Here is a 20,809-nt window from a genome sequence, read left to right on the forward strand (position 1 = left end):
AAAATAACAAAAGAAAAAATCAACTCTGGGAGTCCACTAACAGAAAAATCCAGAAAGTTGATCTAGGCAATAAGTTCATGAACTATTCAGTCTTTCTTTGTATTTTCCTAACGGCAGAAAAATGTTTCAATCTCCCCTTATCTAAATAACAAAATCTGCTACATCTAAAGAAAGTTCCAGAATTTGGTCACCAGGCTACACAGTACAACACACATACACAGGAGAGAAACGTCTTCAGTTTGGAAAAGTTCTCTTATTTCTCAAAGAATCCATAAAGGCATCCAAGGGGAAGTTTGGGATGCTTTGCAAACTATTTCCTTAAGACTCATTTCTGAGACCAAATGCTATGTGTGGATTTTTAAATCTCACCCTCTATGATAGTTCTAGTGTGGCAATATACAAATCAGTCACCTTCATATGTGAGCACATGGCACACAAGAATACTACCATTATCATCATATTTGTTTAAAGTTTATTGAGATTCTCACTGTGAATTAGCACAATTTTAAACAGACTACATCAAAAAAGGCTAGACAAAATGCCCCATACATCCAAACTGTCAGCTCTTTTCATTTATTCACTCACATGTCAACAATATGAACCCATATGTGACAGGCACAACGAACATGGCAGTTAAAAAACAGACCTGGGGGGTACCTGCGTGGCTCAGTCAGTTAAGCGTCTGCCTTCAGCTCAGGTCGTGATCCCAGGGTCCTGAGATCAAGTCCTGTGTTGAGTTCCCTGCTCAGCGGGGAGGCTGCTTCTCCCCCTCTGCCCCTACTCCTGCTCGTGCTGTCTCTCTCTCTCTCAAATAAATAAATAAAATCTTAAAAAACAAAAAAACAAAAAAAAACAGAAAAACATACCTGGCACCAGCCTCACTGCAAAATCCACAATCCCAAGCAGGGAGGCTGTGAGCAAGTCATTACAACACGGCCCAGTGACTGGTACAGTATAGGAGAAGTGGAGGCTGCTATGGGGGCTTAAAGCAGAAGAACCACTCTGGGGGCCTAGGAAAGGGCCCCTTAGAGTAAGACGTACTCGAGTTCAAACCTAAAGGACAAGTAGGTCATCAGTCTGATGAAAATGAGGAAGAAGACTTCTAGACCGTGGAAAGTATTTGCAGCCCCCCCAAAAAACTGAAAGAGCAATGCTCATTCTAAAAACTAAAAGGGGGGGGGGAGCCAAAACTAGAGATAGAAAGAGTAGTCATGTGCCAGAGGGTCTTGAAAGACATTTTAAGGGGTCTGGGCTTTATCCGAAGGGAAATGGGAAATCATTAACAATCAGGTTGTGGGACAGCAAGACTAGATCAAGGATACCCAACAGCGGGCCCTTTCCAGGATCCAAGGGAGAGATGATAGTAAGTTGGTATGTGGGGGGTGGCGGGGCAGGGCAGAGGAGGTGGAGAAGTAGGCAGATCTAAGAAATCTTCAGGAGGGACAATCAATAGGACTTACTCTTCTGGTGCAGGAAGTAAGGGAGAGGAAGGAGTTAAGGACACCACAGGGATTCCAGATCTGGAAAGCTGGGTAGACAGCACTGTACATTTACTGAGCCAGAGAAAACTGAAGGATAAACAGGGGTGGGGTGGGGTGGGGAAGACAGCAGACTCCCAGCCCCTGGCCCGTCACCGAGGCTTCGGTTCCTGGGACACCCAGCACGCGGAACCTCATCAGCATCTCACAGCGCACCTGGCTGAGCTGAATGCCCCTTACCCTGGTCCTTTCTCCGGAAGGTCCACCTCCGCTGACAGTGGACTGTAGACAGGAATGCTGACATCATAGCCTTGCCGGTAAGTCCACGTAGAAAAGCCACCACCAGCCAATAGAGCCCTGAAAGCAAAGGATTTTGTCAAACAATGAGAAAGAAAGGTCTTCGTTCTGATAAGCTCTGTGGGAAGGGATAGGAGTAACTGGGTCAATAATAATATCAACAAAGGCCTGTTTCCTGAGTCACTTGTCTCTGAAGACACTGTGCTCACTGTTTCACAGTCACACCTCCTGGACATCGATCCCTGAGTCAGCAGCCTCCTTCTGGGGTCCTAAGTGGTCCTTCTTTTCCATTTTTTTAAAACACATCACAGCCCAGAGGCCACCCCGTGAACAGCCCCTCTGCTACCTTATTCGGATCCCATTCACCTCTCCCCAAAGTCCTACCCTACTCCGCAACACTCACACCAGCAAGAACAGACAACAGGTCTGCACAGGAAGCCTGCCTGAGTCAGTCGCTCGCCCACCCTCTGGCCTGAATCTCAGGCGACAATGGGCACAGAAAGCAGTGGGGACAGCAAAGTATCTCACCCCATGCTGCGCATGCCCCAGCCCCTCTGCACTGCCCGCCCTGGGCAGGTCTCTCCGTGTCATCCAAGAGCTGCGTGTGAATCGTGCGGTCTCCATCAGCTCTCGCCTCCACTGCAGTTACTCAGTCCCCGTACAGGAAGCATGAATCCATAATTGGACCGTTAGTGCTTCCCTTGCACTTTGTATGCACTAGCTTTTCTTCTCCTTAATTAGAAAACTGTGAACATACTGTTTTAACTGGATCCAGCAACGAGTACAGTGACACTCCATCAGACAGGGAGCAGGTGTAGAGCGCACCAACTTTACTGGTATTCTATCCCCAGGGCCCCAAATCCATCAAAATCACTTACTGGGGCAGAGCTTTGTCAGTTCCACGCATCGCACAGTCTGAGCCAAAACGTCTGAACTGAGAAACCACATTTTTTGCAATATTGATTGCTACCAATCCTCGCCCTGCCCTGATGACAACCTACATTCCCTTGGAACATGACCAGTTGAAGTTCAAAGATTTTCCAACCACCCCTGGAAAACCCAATCTGTTTCTTTAAGCTTTATGAGACCAAGAATTGGTTAGTGAGGTAATGTGCAGACTAAAAACCTCTCCAGCTGCCTGTCTACTCTGTAAAACTTAATGACTATCCTTAGTACCAACACACGGTCTTATTTTTCCTGATTAGCATTCAGCAGTGAATCCATCCACCATGAATCTGGGCCGATGCCATGACAGCAAGCAGACTGCAGGGGACCCCGTGACCTCTGTGCAGAGAAACAAACATGGATCCAATATAGAGACACCAGGCAATTCAGGTAAGCCAGGATAGTGGGTGATTAGGTAATTACACTCACAGTCCCAAAGGAGAGGGGACCGAGCATGGGGCAAGACAGGAAGCAGGGGTGTATCACACCAACTTGTACTGTAATTCTGTCCCTGGGGCCCCAACTGTTACTCTGTTCCAGGAGAGTAAGGTGGGGGTTATGCACTGGTAGGGGAAAGCATGCACTCGGAAGCATGTCTTACGTCACAGATCATACACTAGAGATCCCTACTTGTGACCTCCGCAAGGGCCAGGACTGCAGTCAAACAGACCTCACACCAGCCCTGCTACTGATAAGACTTCGACTTCAAGTCCCTGTATCTTCTTCTGCCAAGGACTCCACACCATGATAATGGAGAAAATAGCAGGAGCTTCCCTTGCTCTACAGAACATATGTTTTGCACTGAGTGAAAAGTGCATTTCTGAAAAGCACATTCTGCTTTCCTATTATGTATCCCCAAATCAGAGATCAGTTCCAAAGCTGCAAAAGACTGAATAGAAAACTTGCAGCTAAAAAAGCATTAATCTGATGATGAGACTTATGCCACATCAAGCATTATGTCACTCGAAGTGTCCTGCAGCATTTTTAGCACGTTGTAGGCCTTCCTGACGCGAGGACACGTCCTCTGTCATAGAGCCCTCTGCACGGCCTCACACACTCCACCATCCCTGCTCCGGTCTGTCCTCAGATGTTCTCCCAGTCCTCCTCCCGTCTGAGTGTCCAGAGGCCTAAACACAGTTCATCTGCAAGCTCATCCTTTGCTTTCTTTTGAACCATGCATGTAATCAGGCTTGCAAATCCCTCAAATATAAAGCTTCAAATTTCGCAAAAAAAAAAAAAAAGCTGACCAATTCTATTAATCATCCTCATTTGTTTACTGAATCAAACAAACTATTTAAAAAATATGTGTGAGACAGGTAAATCTCAACAATGGCTAGACATTTGACGATATTAGATTCCTAGTAAGTTTTTAGGTGTGAAAACAATACTTTAGTTATAGTTTTAAAAATCCCTTATCATGGAGAGATTCAAATGGAAATATTTACAGAGGTAATGATATAACACCTGGAATTTGCTTCTAGATAACCTGATAGGGGGTGGGTAGGAGTACAAATGAATGGAGACCAGCCCTGAGTTGATAATTACCAAAGCTGGACAGAGGGGCGTAGGTTCGCCATACTAATCTCTTCTTTTACACAGGTTTGAAATTTTCTATAACGAGTTAAATAAAACCCACACGAAGTAGAAACCTGTGAGAGATGTGCAAAGAAACAATAATAGCAATCCAGCATAATAACAGTATTACAGAACACATATGAGAAAACAAAGATTGGTAAAGTAAGGCACTGAAGAGGTATAATTTGCTCCCACTTAAAATGGGTCTGTGTGTGTGTGTACATACATATATATATGTATATATATATGTTTGTGCACATATTTATACATGTTTGTGTATAAATCCATAAAAAAAAAGGCTGGAAAAATACATAGTATTTGAGGACAATGACTACCTTTCAGTAAGGGAATGAAAATAGAGGAGGGTTTGAAGCATATGTTTATATTTTACTCTTTATGTGCTTGCACGTTGTTGCAATCTTGTACAAAGAAACTATACCCGCAGCATGTGTAGGATTTTTAAAAATTGGAAGAGAAATAAAAACAGATTTAAGCAGCACAAAAGATATATATGCTGAGCAGACATTTCCTTCTGTCATGGTCCTTACATTTCCCCGAGTACAATCATTCTCAAGCAGTCACACCTCTGACCTTAGATTTCAGCAGACCCTTGGCACAATCTTATCTAGCCTGCCTGCTTTCTAATCTCCAAATAATCCGATATGCAGCTCTTGCTAAAACCATTCTGTCCTCAGGGTTCTTGCCTCCTCTGAATCCAGGAACAAGGACAAATGGTGAGAAAAACTCACAAAAAATCTACTCTTCCTTCCAACCAGAAGACCACCTAGGTTTCAAAATGAAATTTCCCACATGCACAGATAAAGAAGGAACACAGTGATTCATTACTTGCTATAGGATTGCCTATAATCACTTACAAAAATACATCCACAGGGAAAAAGATTTAACCCTCCTGATCCTTAACACCTAAGCACTAGCAAGAACTCAAACTTCTTCCTGACTACTTGACACTTCCCCGCAGAGAAGTGAAACCCCATTTAACATGTGCACTTGATAAAAATAAAATCCTTCTCCCATGCAAATACATATACCAAAATGTCAGCAAAAAGTGAAATGTCCCAAACAGAAATAAGCCCTTCTTAAAATAAACCCAGAACAGCAGGTGAAGACACAGCATTCCTGACAGCTTTTTCTTCCCTTCTCTATTCCCTAAAGTATTTCACTTTCCCAGAGCAACCAAATCCATAAAACAGTAGCCCACTCGGGAACGCTGAGGCTGACAGCCAAACCAGGGCTCCCCTTGTGTTTAGCTGGTTTCTACAGAATTTGTGTAGCCTGACTGCCCTCTATCGACCAAAACGCTTTCTACACCAAAGGTGGGGGGGGGGGTCCTGGAGTGTAGGTCTCTTCTAGTGGTAATTGTATTTCCAGATAGAAACACAACAATGACCCTACATAATCACTTAAGGTAAAGAGGCTTGGATTTAATCTTCCTTTTCCAGGGAAAAGTAGTACCAAGCGCAGATTTTCATAAATGATGGTGTCAGCCTTTAGCGAGCTGAGAACACCACTGGCCTCGGGCTACTCTCTAACCAGTAACAGTGATTTTAAGAGTGAAACATCAACTGTAATAAAATGACTTATGAGTGAGTTCTAATGTCAACTCACAACACTGCTGTACCTTGAGTATTGCCCGGGACCCCTACCATGGGCCTCACTTTTCTGCTCTCCTCAAAGCTTTGAACCCAGTACTAGGAAAGGAACCTCATGCGGCATCCCATTCCCGAGCCTTCTGGGAAGCCTTCAGCCCAAGCAGTTCAGTCGATGTAGAAAAGGGCTGATTAACAGAGTGAGCAGACTCAGAATCATAATCCCGCAATCCCAACCACCCCACACCACACGTGCTGTTTGGAAGGTTTCATTAGGAAGAGAAGAAGGAAAGAAGTGGGTGGGGGCCAGGAGGGATGGGAGGACGGAAGGAAGGACCCCACTGACCGAGGCAATGGAGAGGAAATGAACCAGAGTGCCCTCGTTCCCCTGACATTACAGGCTCTGGGTGTCACTTTCACACCTCCATGCCCCCTTCCCACAGCAAGCTGCGGCTCTACTTTTCACAAATGCTCCCAAATTCAGACAGAGCCAACACAAGCTGGGCATGAAACGGGCCTTGGGGTTGGGGGTGCTGCACTAAGGACAGCAAAACTCAGACTGAGAAAAAAAGATCGTTTTTTTAAATGCTACGCTAGGGACGCCTGGGTGGCTCAGTTGGTTAAGTGTCTGCCTTTGGCTCAGGTCATGATCCCAGGGTCCTGGGATCGAGTCCCGCATCGGGCTCCCTGCTGAGCGGGGAGCCTGCTTCTCCCTCTGCCTGCCGCTCTCCCTGCTTGTGCTCTCTCTGTGTCTCTCTCTCTCTATGACAAGTAAATAAAATCTTTAAAAAAAAATAAAACGCTTTGCTATAACGTAAGTTCTAGGTGGTTCTCCATAACAGATTTAAGCAAGTCAAGTCTCACTACAACTATGTCTCAAGGAGGGAAATGCCTAGGACTGTTTTATTTTAACAAACAATTCTGATTACATAGTCTGTCCCACTAGCCTTAGAAATAGGACTTCACATGAAAGAAAGGGTCTTGCATTTCCTTAACCCTCAGAAACCCATCACTGGGATAACCCCAAATACACTTACCTGTCTCTGGGGACATCCAGAGCCGTGTTATAATCTGGGGGACCTCCAGGCAACATGTTGAACAGCAGGTGGTTTGTACCTCGATCCCACCTATTAAGAAATGAAACATGTACGGGAATTTACGTGTCAACTACAAAGGAACAGAAACAAGAATCAGTTACTGAATGATAAGGAGCAAGTATCCCCAACCCCAACTAGGGCCACTTCTCAGAGGTGCAAAGTGAATTCCTAGAAATCCCAAGAGTACATCAGACACTAGCCTGGCTCCTCGAAAGAAAAAACAGGTAGATGTGTACTTCGAGCCTGGCCACTACAGGTGTGCCTATAATAATGACAACCTGAAAACGATCTGAATGTTCACCATTTGGTTAAAGAAACAAAAAAGGAATATAGAAGGCTGGTTAAGTACATCATGGAACATGCGTAAAATGGAAGGCTGTACAACCCTTAAAATTATATAGTAAACGAACATGAAATTATCTGGAAATAGATTCATAACATATTAAGGAAAAAAGGCAGCACAAGAGTATAGAATGTGTAATCCCATTTTTGACGAAACGTGTACACGTGCATATGCCTACTTCATACAAAAATGTATATACACATGAGTACGTGTATATTTTTTATACAAAAATGACTGGGAAGTAACATCGAGGCAGCATCATGGAACGAATCTTACCTGCTTCTTTTTGCATACTTGTATTTTCAGACTTTTTACAGTGAACATGCGTTATTACATAAGTAATAAGGGGCGAGGGAGATTTCAATATAACTGGAAAGCTATGGGAGGATGAGCCATCCCAAGGTTTTGAACTCCAGGCAGGTGGGAGCCCACAGCAGTAGCTCGGAAGGCCGACGGCTTTTCACCGGTACAGAGGTGAGGTGCTTCCGGCACCGGCTTCGTGCTCCAAGTCGGTCACTCATACACATGCCCTCCCACGAGGAAAGACACAGCAGCTGGAGGCCAGCTCAAGAGGAGAACCAGTCCCTCTCCCCGCCCTTCCCTCCACCTCCCCGAAGGCCCTGGCTCCCATCTGTGAACGTGCTACACACCTAGAGAGCTGGGCCAGTGCCTGTGCAGTCTCCTCAGTGCGGAGCGTGTTCTGGTTAAGGACGTCGATGGACGGGACAAACAGGCAGGCCCGGCTGATGTCATCAGTGTAGTAGTCGCTATCTGAGATGGCCGTGAGCAGTTCGTTATACTCCCGGGAGATGGTGTTGCTGACGGGGACACCAGCATCATCCACGTACTTTTTCAGAGAGTAGATATACACCTTGATTTTATTCTTTGGGTTGAAGCCACAGCGGTAGACATCAAAACACGTGTGCATTCTGCAGCTGAGATCGCCGCGCTCGGGGCTGGGACTATTGGCCGGCAGCCTGACCACGGGCACGTCGCGGACACTGCGCTTCTCTACGTTCCAGTCACTGGAGGACTCGATGGAATGGGGCCAGAACTGAAACATGCCGGTGGCAATGAGGCCCAGCAGGACAATGGAGAAGAGGGTGACGTAGTAGATTCGGTGCTTGGTCTTCATTCTTGGGATGAGGGCAGGACCCCGGATATTGTACTTGACCGACGCACACATAATGACACAGACAGCCTCTTCCTCCCACTCCTAGTTCCAGGGGGAGACACAAGAAAAATGAAGCAGGCACGGTAGCAAGTGAGCCCTGAAAGGACTGTTTGACATTCAGCATACCTATTTCTTTCCCTGAAGCGGTCTGAGGAAATAATGAAAAGGGATTTTTGACCCTTCTTGTAAATATATTTGAATATATATTTGTGTATTAAATGTGTGCTATATGCCATATTTAGTATTTAATATTGTACACACTAAATACAAATGTTGATAAATTTAACTATATCCTATAAATACATATTCAATGAAAGCATAAGTCCTAAATGCGTGGGGCCTAGGAAGAGGGGCGCTGACCAAGGAAGAAAGTCAAAATTAGAATAAAGATAGTTGTTTTATTTTGTTTTTAAACACTTGGCTAACATATGGGGCACCTGGGTGGCTCAGTCGGTTGAGCTTCCGACTGTCGGTTTCGGCTCAGGTCATAATCTCGGGGTAGTGGGATCGAGCCCCATGGGCTCCACGTTCTGCAGGGAGTCTGCTTGAGAGTCTCTCTCTGCCCCTCCCCCCCAGTCTCTAAATAAATAAAAATCTTTAAAAAAAAAACAAAACACCTTTAAAAAAAAAAACCATAAACTGATGCTTCATTGGACAAACTGGCTCTTGATTATCCTAAAATCTGTTTTCATTCACTTATTCAGGCGACCCTGTGATGAGCAAGCACTGACCACGCACTGTGCAAGAAACGAGGAAGAAAGCAAAGACTCCACCTTACGGGAACTTATATTCTACTGAGGGAGGTAAGACGAAGCTATGACAAAATGCAAAATGTAAAAATATCACTAGGAAAGTATCAATAAGGTGCCAAGGACTATTAGGCTAGATTACTCTTTAATCTTTAAATAAAATATAGTGATGTTTCGTAAGGTGACAAATTGACACATTTAGATGGAAGGAAAGAAGAAAAGCATAGGGAGATAGGGAGGGAGGGAAAGAAGGGTCAATGTGGTGGGTCAATTTCCAAAGACTGATGCCAACAATTCTTCACATCTTTGAATGTGCATGCCACTTTTCTAATCAAAAGGTAGAATCTATTTCTCTTCCCCCCTGAATCTGGGCTAGCCTTGTGACTTGCTCTGACCAGGATGTGGCAGAAGTGACATTCTCGGGCTTTTGATCTCAGGCCTTAAGAGACCTGTAGCTACTGTTTTGTCCTCTGGGAACCCAGCTGCCATGCCATCAGGAAGCTAGGCTCCCAGCTGAAGGTAACCCCAGGGAGACCCCACTGCAAACTGAATAAAACAGACAGGAACCATCCCCAGCAAGCTCTGCACAGACTGCAGAATCCTGAGCAAATACATGGTAGTTACTGTTGCTTGGGTCACTAAATTTTGGGTTGGTTTGTTATACAGCAATACCTGAATGAAACAGCCAGTAAGCATCTCTGATACAAAGAAATTCTTAGTCCTCACCTGAAAATACAGACTTTCCTTGTAGATCACAACTTAAGATCCTTACCAAACGAGCCTGCCCCATCGGATGCCTGGATACTGTGTGGGGAGGGCAGAGCCGTGGGACTGCACCAGGTGTCACTGCGGTAAGCTGCTTCGGGCAAGCCACGTGTCAAAGTCCCAACCTACAAAATGGTCTCATTCTACTCACTGGTATTTCAGAAAAGCTATTAATAAAAAGGGAAATAACTGAAAAGTTCATAGACCATCTTCAAGGTTAGCAACCATTTTTACTTTGGCTAAATGGCGCTCTCCCGCATCACTGCCCACATGGCAAAACAGCTTCCGGCCCAGCCGGTGGGGTGCTGCCAAGCCTTGAATGTTGCAATCGCACCAGCTTTGGGGGCAAAATGTAAACAGTCACAAAAGATTTCAACTGGTATCTCCTGTGACCATCAGCTGGAATGTAAGAAATCTGCTGGTCACAGATGACTGCATGAAGGTACATATATTTTTAAGCTTAAAAATTATCATCTTTGGGGAACATGCATCAACCATTCACATATGCTCACTGATTCCAGGACAGAAATATGGGCATGAGAGCCATTTCACTGTTTCCGTCATTCTAACCACCAGCTTGCCCCTACTCCCTACTACCTCCAGTGCCCCGCCCCCCCAGCCCCAAGGTAGCTTTCTTGGCACCGTCTGTGTCTCTGTGGGAGCTAGAAGATAGGAAGCCTGAGCACAAATGCAGGCAACTGCTGTTGGTTTTGGCTCAGGTCATAATCTCAGGGTGGTGGGGTTAAGCCCCACGGGCTCCACGTTCTGCAGGGAGTCTGCTTGAGAGTCTCTCTCTGCCCCTCCCCCCAGTCTCTAAATAAATAAAAATCTTAAAAAAAAAAAACCACCTGCCTAACATAAACTGATGCTTCATCTGGACAAATTGGCTCTTGGTTATCCTAAAATCTGTTTTCATTCACTTATTCAGGCAACCCTGTGATGAGTGAGCACTGACCACGCACTGTGCAAGAAACGAGGCGGCAAGTCAGAACTCCCCAGCAGGCTCTCCAGGTACATTTATCCCCTGGATTGGTGGTTCTCAAACACCCAAAGGGTGAGCATCACAGGGGCAGCTTGTTAAACCAGAGTCTTGGGCCCAGGTGCCGGAGGTCTGTACTAGCCCATCTAAAACCGAATCTGGCATTTTAGCAGGCTCCTCAGTGTTTTTTTGTGTCATCAGGTTTGAAATCTTGACTGAAATTAGACAAACTACCTTTTAACAAGTGGCTTTCACACTTTTTTTTTTTAACTAAAACCTACAATAAGAAATACATTTTATATTGTGACCCAATACAGATACACGTGTGTGTGTATTTTAAATAAAAGCTTCACAGGGGCCCCTGGGTGGCTCAGTTGGTTGAGCAGCTGACTCTTGATTTCAGCCTAGGTCATGATCTCAGGGTCCATGGAGCCCATGTTGGGCTCCCTGCTCAGCGGGGAATCCGTTTCAGGACTGTCTCTCCCTCTGCCCCTCCCCCTGCTCATGCGTGCACGCGCTCTCTCTCTCTCTCAAATAAATAATCTTTTAAAACAATTTTTAATTTAAAAAAAGAAATAAAAGCTTCACAAAACAATATTTAATATTTAACCTTAGTATATAATACTAGCCAATAGAACATGAAACAAACATGGTATTTTTCTATTCTGTTATTCTACTGTTTTTTAAAAATGCTGGCCTTACCTACTAGATGAATTATATCACCTAATAATGGGTCATGCACAGTTTGGAGAAAAACTGATTTCATATATAATAAAACTAGGATTAATGGAACAAAAATAGAATCCACGTGAGCTTACAAATGTTCATGAGTTACTATGAAAAAGGCACTATCACAACAAAATAAACCCAAATAGAAGGAAATAAGTAATAAACAAAAACAGTAATTAATTAATTTAAAAAAATAGGAAGGATCAACAAAGCTAAAAGTTGCTTTTTAAAGTTTTTTTTTTTAAGATTCATTTTAGAGAGAGTGCACGAAAGAGAGTGTGCACATGAGCAGTGGGGAGGGGCAGAGGGAGAGAGTCCCAAGCAGACTGAGTGTTGAACATGGAGCCCAAAGTGTGGCTTGATCTCACAACCCCGAGATCTTGACCTGAGCCGAAACCAAAAGTTGGACACTTAATCAACTACACCACCCAGGCACCCCTAAAAGTTGCTTTTTTAAAAAGGTGAATAAAACTGACATTTGATATAATTCTGGTAGAATTAATCAAGATAAAGGAAAAAAGGCACAAATAAATATCTAGAATGAAAACTTTAAATGCTGCCTGTATTTAAAAGATGGTATCAATGAACTTCCACCAATGTATTTGAAAACTTAGATGAACTAGAAAAAAATCTTTAAAAACAAAACTTTAGGAGTATGTGGGTGGCTCAGTCCGTTGAGCGTCTGCCTTCGGCTTGTGTCATGATCTCAGGGTCCTGGGATGGAGCCCCGCGTCGGGCTCCCTGCTCGACGGGGGGCCTGCTTCTCCCTCTCCCACTCCCTCTGCTTGTGTTCCCTCTCTCACTGTGTCTCTCTCTGTCAAATGAATAAAATCTTAATAAATAAATAAATAAATAAATAAATAAATAAATAAATAAATAAATAAAAACTTTAAAAATCTTCCTATAAATAAAATTTCAGGCCCAGAAGTTCTACTACACATTCAAGAAATAATTCCAATTTTACACAAATTATTTCCAAGTCCAGAAAGAAAGGTGAAACACTCCCCAGCCTCTATTAGGAGACTAGTATAACCTTAATACCAAAATCTCACACTGGTGGTTCTCAAAGTACATCTGACGCCAGGAGTCCCCATGACCCTTTCAAAGGCTCTGAACAATACTGGCAGGATTTTTTCACTTTCATTTTCGAGGCCATGTGACACATGTTATTGTAAAGACTGCAGAAGTAGATATGAGAATCCAGCTGTCTTCTGATAAGTTTTTCCTAATGCAATGAAAGATATCAACTCACAGATTCAAGATGCTCAAATTTGGGGCACCTGGGTGGCTCAGTTGATTAAGCGACTGCCTTCGGCTCAGGTCATGATCCTGGAGTCCCAGGATCAAGTACCACATCAGGCTCCCTGCTCAGCGGAGGGTTTGCTTCTCCCTCTGACCCTCCCCCTTCTCATGCTCTCTCTCTCTCTCTCAAATAAATAAGATCTTCAAAAAAAAAAAAAAGATGCTCAAATCCAAGCAGAATATACACCAAAAAAAAAAAAAAAAAAAGCCACCTAGATATGTCAAAGTAAAACAACTAAAAAGAAAGCTAAAGAAAAAAATGTTAAAGACAGCCAGAGGGGAGAAAAGTCTATCCAAGGTCTATTAAAAAACTACGTGTAACAGGCAAAACTATAAAATACTTAGAACAGAAATCTCTATGACTTCTGGGCAGAGAATGATTTCTAAAACAAAATACAAGAAGTGCAAACCAGAAAAAGATAAAATGACAAAACCTGTGTTACAATTAAGAATTTTTGTTCATCAAAAGACACCATATAGAAGTAAAAAGACAATCAATAAACTAGTAGAGACCTGCAATCTGATAAGGACTAGCAACCCGAATAAAGAATGCCTACAAAACAATAAAAACAAAGAAAGAACAAGAAAACAAAAAGGAGAAAACCAGACAGAAGACTTAAGCAGGAATTACACAGGAGAGGACACAAAATCGGCACAGCAACATCTGAAAACCACCTTCAGTTTCTTCAATGGTCAGGGAACGTATAACCACAATGAGACCCCATCCAGCCACCAACACAAGAAAACGGAAGAGTCAAACACCACCCGGTGTGGGCAGGGCCTGGAGCCACTGAACTCCGCTGGTAGGAGTACATGAACAGGCTTGAGTCCCAAGTGGTTAGCAGGAGGGCTGGAAAGAAGAGGGGCTAATGCCCCTATGTTAGAGTCCTAAGCATCACATTGCGCTTCCTACTTGTCATAGTTTGGTCCCCCTGGCCTCTGCAAAAAGAACCAGAGACAAGGATGGAGGTACAGGGAGTTTCCTTACTTGGGAGGTGATCTCAGAAGGCCAGAGTAAACAGCAAGGAGAGAGAGACACGGAACCAGGGACAGCCAGTAAGGTGGGCAACAGGGGCTCTTGGGAGTGCTAGAACTCTTGAAAAACCACAAAAACTATACTTGTCCCTCAGAAGGATAGGAAGCCAAGGCATGGATCTCCCAACTCCCACCCACTATTGCTTAAGATTGTTTGGTACTATTATCAGCTCATACTCTGTACTCAACAACCTTCAAAAGGTCTGGATCTTATCCTTTCCTCAGTGTACCGTTAGTCTGATAAAGAGCTGCACTTCCTTGAGGAAGGACTGGGTGAACGTCTGTCTATGCTTGCAGGGACGTTTCAAAGCCCTCTTTACAGAGACCCAGCCTCCCTCTCAATCCATGGGATATGGGTCTGAGCTCCTGTCTGAAAACTGGGGTTGAACAGTGATTTTTCCACTACAACAGCTGACATCAGCCTTCTACTTGCCCGCTTTTGTTTTTTTTGTTTTGTTTTTTTTTTCTGGTTATACAAGTCAAGCAATACCTTAGTTAGCGGCCCATCTATACTGTCCTTAGGATACTACACTCTATTAGCATCACCATGGATCAAGACACATCAGCAGCAAGTTGGGCTTTATTGGCCATTGTGGGAATTGTGTCTATCATGCCACTGAAGGTCAATGCCACCCAGCCTCCGCTATTTCAGAATCCTATCACCCTCACAGATACTTGGGAACCCAGTTCCACGATCACATCTAAAGCCAATTCTGGCCTACAGGAGACAGTCCACACTGAGCTTCTCAAAGATGCTGGCCTCCAGTGGGCATTCCATGTTGCCAGAATTACAGGAGTGAGCCCTCCCGGGAACATGGGCAGGTGTACATCTCTGGCCTCAAATAATAAATCTATTTCAAATCTCCACCTCCCAATACCTCTGATCCCTTCCTCAACACTCTCCCCAGACAGCTCTGGCATCTCCACCTCATTTCCTACAGGCCAGAAACTGCTGGCCCTACTGATATCTCAGGCCAGATCATCCTTTTCTGTGGGGAGCCAGAAACAACCCCCAGTTTTGAGAACCAAAAATATATCCAGACATTGCCAAATACCCCCAGGGGAGCCAAAATCACCCCTACCTGAGAACCAGTGGTGCAGATCATGGTCATGTCCAAGTTTCAAGGAATCTGCCCAGTCACTCCAGTTGTTCTTGCAAGATCATTAAACCCCTAATCCTGAGAGAATGCTCCTAAAGAGACACAGCCTTTCCCAAGCAGCTTTATGGTCCACCGCTACCCCACTCTTCAGCTGACACCTTCAAGATTCACTCACACATGTGTGCCCTCAGCTCCTGTTGGTTCCCAGGAGCCAGGTCCTACAACTCCAATACAAAAGCTATTTGTCCAGTAGCAGGGACTGTACTTCCCCGCTTAGGCAATGCTGAGATCCGAGGGGAGGAGGAGGCAGATTTTGAGAGGATAAGTACCATCCTGCAAGGCAAGAGCCTTCAGCAAGGTCTTTGCAGAGTGTCCAGACAAGGAGCGGTGGATACTTCCACTAGCCCCGAGGATCTAAGGAACTCTGGGAGTTCAGAGTTCTCTATGCTTCCACCAAATAGCTGCATCTCAGGCCTCACCCATGACTTTAGCAGAGGCCACCTGCCAAGGCTGCGCCTTCAGCCTCCTCTGCAGTTCTGCCATAATTATGATTAAATTCTGGGCCTGATTTTCAACAGTCTGGCTTCTGACTGTGGGAGATGCTGCCACAGAGCCTTCTGTCGCTCACAGTGTATCCTGGGGTTGATACCTGGCTGATCTGAGCCTGACCTTACCTCAAGGCTCGAAGAAAGATGACAAGAGACAGCCAGCTCCATTAGCCTTATCATTCCCGTTGTCCATATCCTGCCCACGTGCTAGAGCTACTGTACTAGCCAATGCTTTCCCTTCTACCTGAGTCACATCCTGCCCACCGTTGGCGAGAGTCGTACAACTGTGCTGCTAGAGTACCACGGGTTATCAACAGCTGCAGAGGGGTCCTTGTTGCCATCTGAGGGTGAGGGAGTCCAGTTTTACAATACGATTCTCAGGGTCGGCTTTCTAGAGCCGCTTCTAGTACCAGCTGTCTTAGCTTATGTTCTACCAAACTAAGAAAAAACAACTGGAAAGCAGGGAGCTTGCAGAAGATGAGTCCAGAGAGCCAGAGTGACGGACGAAGGAGAGGAGTCAGGGAAGAATGGAAAGCCATGAGGATTACCATACTGAGCTGAGGAATGGGGCTCAGTCCTCTGCAGAACTATGTAGAACACACCTCAGAACTGTCCCTTTGAAGGAGAGGAAATGATGGCATTCATCCACTGAAGCCCATCCCCCCTGTAAACTCACATTTTTGAGATATGCCTACACAGCCGAAGCAAGCTCCCACAAGCCTTTGCCAAACAGCTGAGAGATGCGGTATTTGAGGTGAAGTAAAACTAAAAATGAGGGCAGAGACACCTCGGTGGCTCAGTTGGTTGAACGTCCAACTCTTGGTTTCAGCTCAGGTCATGATCCCAGGGTTATAGGGTTCTGCACTCAACAAGGAGTCTGCTTGGGATTCTCTCTCCCTCTCCCTCTGCCCCTCCCCACTGCTTGCGTGCTCACACTCTCTCTCCCTCTCTCTCTCAAATAAGTAAATCTTTAAACAAAAAAAAAAAAAAAAAAAAGGAGGGGAAAAGCCTTAAATGAAAAAGGAAAGCAAAGGATGAGAGATGAGAGGAAAAAAGTCCCTTACTAAATGGTGCTTTAGAGATAGAGAACCTTCTTGGTGAGCATCCACGTACCTTTCACTACCTCATCCCAACATTTGCCACATTATATTAAGAATTTGCAAGTCTGTCTCTTCTACTGGTTGTCGTTTTCTTGTAGTCAATTTCCACACACTGAAGCACAGAAAGATGTATGTCCCCAAAACCATCATCCAAGAAAACAAGTCATAATCTTCCCATCCTAAGAGGACACTTGCTACCACCACCATGTTCAATGCCCCTGACACTGAGCCTCTCGGAAGAGAACTAAAAGGAGTCTTCTGCTAATTAATGTTCCACATGATACCATAACCCATATGAAACAAGAATTTCACAGCAAAGCCCTACAAACTTAACCTCCCTGAAAGACATCAAACCTGTCCCTGCAAAACACTGGAATCATCTGGCTAACTGTCAAGCACTGAGTCACTGGAAAAATCTTTTAACTCCTCTCTACTGTCAGGATGAGATGCATTTTCTGTTCCTGGAATTATTTATCCTGAAAATGTGCCTGAAAAATCTATCCTTGGTGCTTCAGGCTATATCCAATCCATTTAGTCTGATGCTCTGAGTCACAATCTCTTGTCTTAACCTTTTTAGAAAAGCCCTCACAGCTGAACTCCCAGGGCCACTGCAATACTGGAACTTAACGCCACTGTGTCCTGAAAACAAGGAACCAAATATTAGCAAAAGAAGGAAGATCTGTGATTCATTGCCTTCCCAGACAGGGTTCTTTATAATTAAAGTTATATGACGACTAACCATCCCTAAAAATGGTTTCCAATGGGGGAAAAAAAGTGTTTCCTTGATTGTGGGAATTATACTATAATTAATATAATGTATATAACTAATAACTATACTGAGGACTCACTCACTACATGCACCTGTTTTAAGCACTTTGTGTTAACTTAATCTTTCTAACAGTGCCATGTGACAAGCTACTATTATCCTCATTTTACAGACAGGGAAAGTGCAAGGGGAAGCCTAAGTAACTTACACAATGTCACAAAACTAGAAAATGCCAAGGCTAGGATTTGGAGGATGACAGTCTGACTCTGGAGCCCCAGCTACTAACCTCCATGCCTCCCCTAATTACCTGTGAAAGCCTAGAGTAGATCTACCTTTTTCACTCCTCAACTAGCAAAGGCAGCATAACTTGACAGATCCAAATTTATCTATTCATACCAGCACATGTAACCAAGAAGCTTAAGTCAGCGGAAGTGAGAAATGCTGGAAACTGAGTCATATATTACCACGAATAGCCTTTGAGCCCTGAAATTTACAAACCCAAGTACAGTGCAAATCCTTAGAACACTCAGCTTACTTCGAAGAATTAAAATTGACATACTTCTATTTAAAGGCATCTTCAGACCAGGAAGTCAAGGACCCTTCCAGCTTAGCAGTTCCCAATAAGTTACACCAAGCAATCATTTGAGTCTCAAAACTGACCTGGTTCCCACCGCCAGCAGTAAACCTCTAAATGCCTCTGAGCTTTGATGCCCAGAGCCTGGGCACCCCGGACCACCTTCCCCACCCAGTCTTTTCTCCGCGCTGGGGGCACAGTGCCCCAAGCCCTGCCCTGGCATCCTGCGCTGCACGAGCTACCACAGGCCACGGGAGAGCCCAGCGCGCCAGAAATCGCCGTGGGGAGAACCCGATCCCCGCAGCTCGCGGGAAGGAGGTGGCAGCGGGAAGGCAGAGGTCCCGGCGCGGGGTGAGCCCTGCGGGAAAGGCAGCTGCGGGGTCCCGGGAGAGAGGAAAGGGGCGGGCGGGGGTGGGCGTGGGCAAGGGAGACAAGTGGGCAGCAAAGCGCGGGGCGGGCCAGGGGACCAGGGACCAGGCGGTGCGGAGACCCAAGCGCTCCCACAGCGCGAAACGCCGCGAGCGGCCCCGGCGGGGGTGGGGTCGCTCCTCGCCGCCCTCAGGCCTCCGCGCGGCCCGCTCTTCCCGGCGGCCGGGCCCGACCCCGCCGCAGTCCCGGAGGCCCTTCCGCGCCGCGCTTACCTCGGCCACGGTTGCCTCCCGCTCGGCCCCGCGCTTGGTCACCGAGGCATGCCGCAGGGCGCGGGCCACGGCAGCCCGGGAGGAATCGCGCCGAGTCGCCGGCCGCCAGCGCCGGGTCTGCGCGAGCGAGCAGGGAGAGCGGCGCCAGCGACCGGGGTTGGCGACGTCTGACACCGAGCTCACTGCGCATGCGGGAGCGGCCGGGCCCGCGCCCCCTGCTGGACAGGAGGAGCCAGGGCACCGCGTAGGGTTTCTCCCAGGCAGGAGCGCGAAGCTCAGGCTCCACCCTAAAACTTTGTCCCGCAGAGACCTGCAGCCTCGTTCATAATTAAAGAAACTGCAGGCCCAGGCAGCGAGGTACCATGCTTCACTTATAAAACCGACATAAATATAAACGTCTTATTACAATGAGTAGTGGTGAGCGTGCAGTATTCCGGAGGGCAATTGGGCTATATCCATCAAATGTAAAATGCCCGCAACCTTTCCACCAATCCCTCTGTATGGAGTTCACCCGACGGATATTCTCAACAGCGTTTACCAAAAATTCTCATTACAGCGTTTTTCCAAATAATAGCTAAAAAATGGAAACAAGCAAAATGAACTATGGGAAAATTTATAGTAATCAAAATAAATTATGACTAAAATGGAATCATGTGAGAATGCATATATATGTCGGTACAGAAATACCTCGAAGGTATGTTAATATGGAAGCATGCTCTAAAACTGAGTAAATATGGTCCCTTTTCCATAAAATTATGTATATGCAAAATTAGGAGAGAGAAAATAGACATACAGATGTTTATATTTCAAGCGTATGTATAATATTTTTTTCTGGAGGGAATCCAAGAAGCAATGAACAGTTTTGGAGGAATAATGGTGGAGATAGAAATGGGGGAAAGAGATTTTGTTTTGTTCCTTTCCGTATTATTTACATGATCTAGGCTTACATATGCACAGCAAAACCCCTGTCATAAGGCATAAATGGAGCCTAAAAAATCTGTCAAAATGCAGAGTGCTGTAACTGGGAGGTTAATGAGATGACCCCACAGAGCCTGTGCAGTTTGCAGGTAACTCAAATCCGTTCTGGGCCCATCTAGCGCCATCTAGTGGAAGTTGTTACTTACAGCTTAAATAATCAGGGAGTAGATTCTTGAGTCTGGAGACTGGGGCTTCCAGCAGCAAGTGATTCCAGGAATATTCTTGTGAGTTAATGCCTGCTTGATACTGATCCAGGGATACTGGGATGAGAGTATTCTGGAGATGGGAAACCTACATTTTGCTTCTCCACATCCAAGAGAGCATTACCCTGCCCTGCAAATCCACATGCCCCCAAGATGACAGGAAATTTACCATACATTCACCCCATTTGATAACAGGATAGATGGAAAGTATTTTGTTTTCTTGTCTTTCTCTGAATTACATATATGTTGTGTGTATATATAAATTATATGTCTTTTCATTAATCATTCATTTGTTCATTAAATGAGGACTTTCTCTGTTAAAGACCTGTGTTAGGCACCGCCTCGGAGGAACCTATCTTATTTACTTTTTATAACCCTAGACATGTATAGTGCCTGGCACACAGTTAAGTGCTCTATGAATATGAATAAAGGGTGCTCAGACACTGGGAGGAGCTCCCTAGAAAGAAGACAAAAGCACGAGTAAGATTAGGCAAAGCAGAGGGTGAAAAGTAGCCTGGGAGAATATAAACAAAGTGCTACGGGGTTCAAAAGAGAAAGCAGTCACATCCAGTTGCAAAGATGTGGGAAGACTTCACACAATAGTTAATATCTTTGCTGGTCCTGGAGGATAGTTAGGATTTTGGCAGGTAGAGAAGTGAATAGGGCATTCCAGGGAGAGAAAAAGTCATGAGCAAAGGCCCAGATGAGAAGCAGGGGATGTAAAGAAGCAGAAGCCATCAGAAAGACCAAATGTTTTTTTTTTTTTTTCATCCAGTCTCACTAGAACGATGTGGCTACATTTCCAGGGGTAGAAACCATGCAAG

General features: G+C 45.2%; 1 protein-coding gene across 3 annotated transcripts in view; it reads right to left on the reverse strand.

Moving 5' to 3' along the window:
* EXT2 (exostosin glycosyltransferase 2) overlaps positions 1-18,960 on the reverse strand; it is a 132,439-nt gene extending 113,479 nt beyond the window's left edge. The window contains exons 1-5 of one of the 3 annotated variants that reach the window (XM_028111207.2): positions 18,805-18,882; positions 10,038-10,155; positions 7,993-8,558; positions 6,940-7,029; positions 1,719-1,835 (exon numbers count right to left, since the gene is read on the reverse strand). In XM_028111207.2, the coding sequence (XP_027967008.2) occupies positions 1,719-1,835; positions 6,940-7,029; positions 7,993-8,558; positions 10,038-10,055 (791 nt within the window). In that variant the 5' untranslated portion in view covers positions 10,056-10,155; positions 18,805-18,882. The other 2 variants (XM_028111209.2, XM_028111208.2) reach the window with 2 other exon arrangements.
* Between the last annotated feature and the right edge of the window lie 1,849 nt (positions 18,961-20,809).

The sequence above is a fragment of the Eumetopias jubatus genome, unplaced genomic scaffold, assembly GCF_037043125.1.
Source record: "Eumetopias jubatus isolate StellerSeaLion01/CBP00866 unplaced genomic scaffold, mEumJub1_p1.0 scaffold_13, whole genome shotgun sequence".
In the NCBI taxonomy this organism is placed as follows: Eukaryota; Metazoa; Chordata; class Mammalia; order Carnivora; family Otariidae; genus Eumetopias; species Eumetopias jubatus.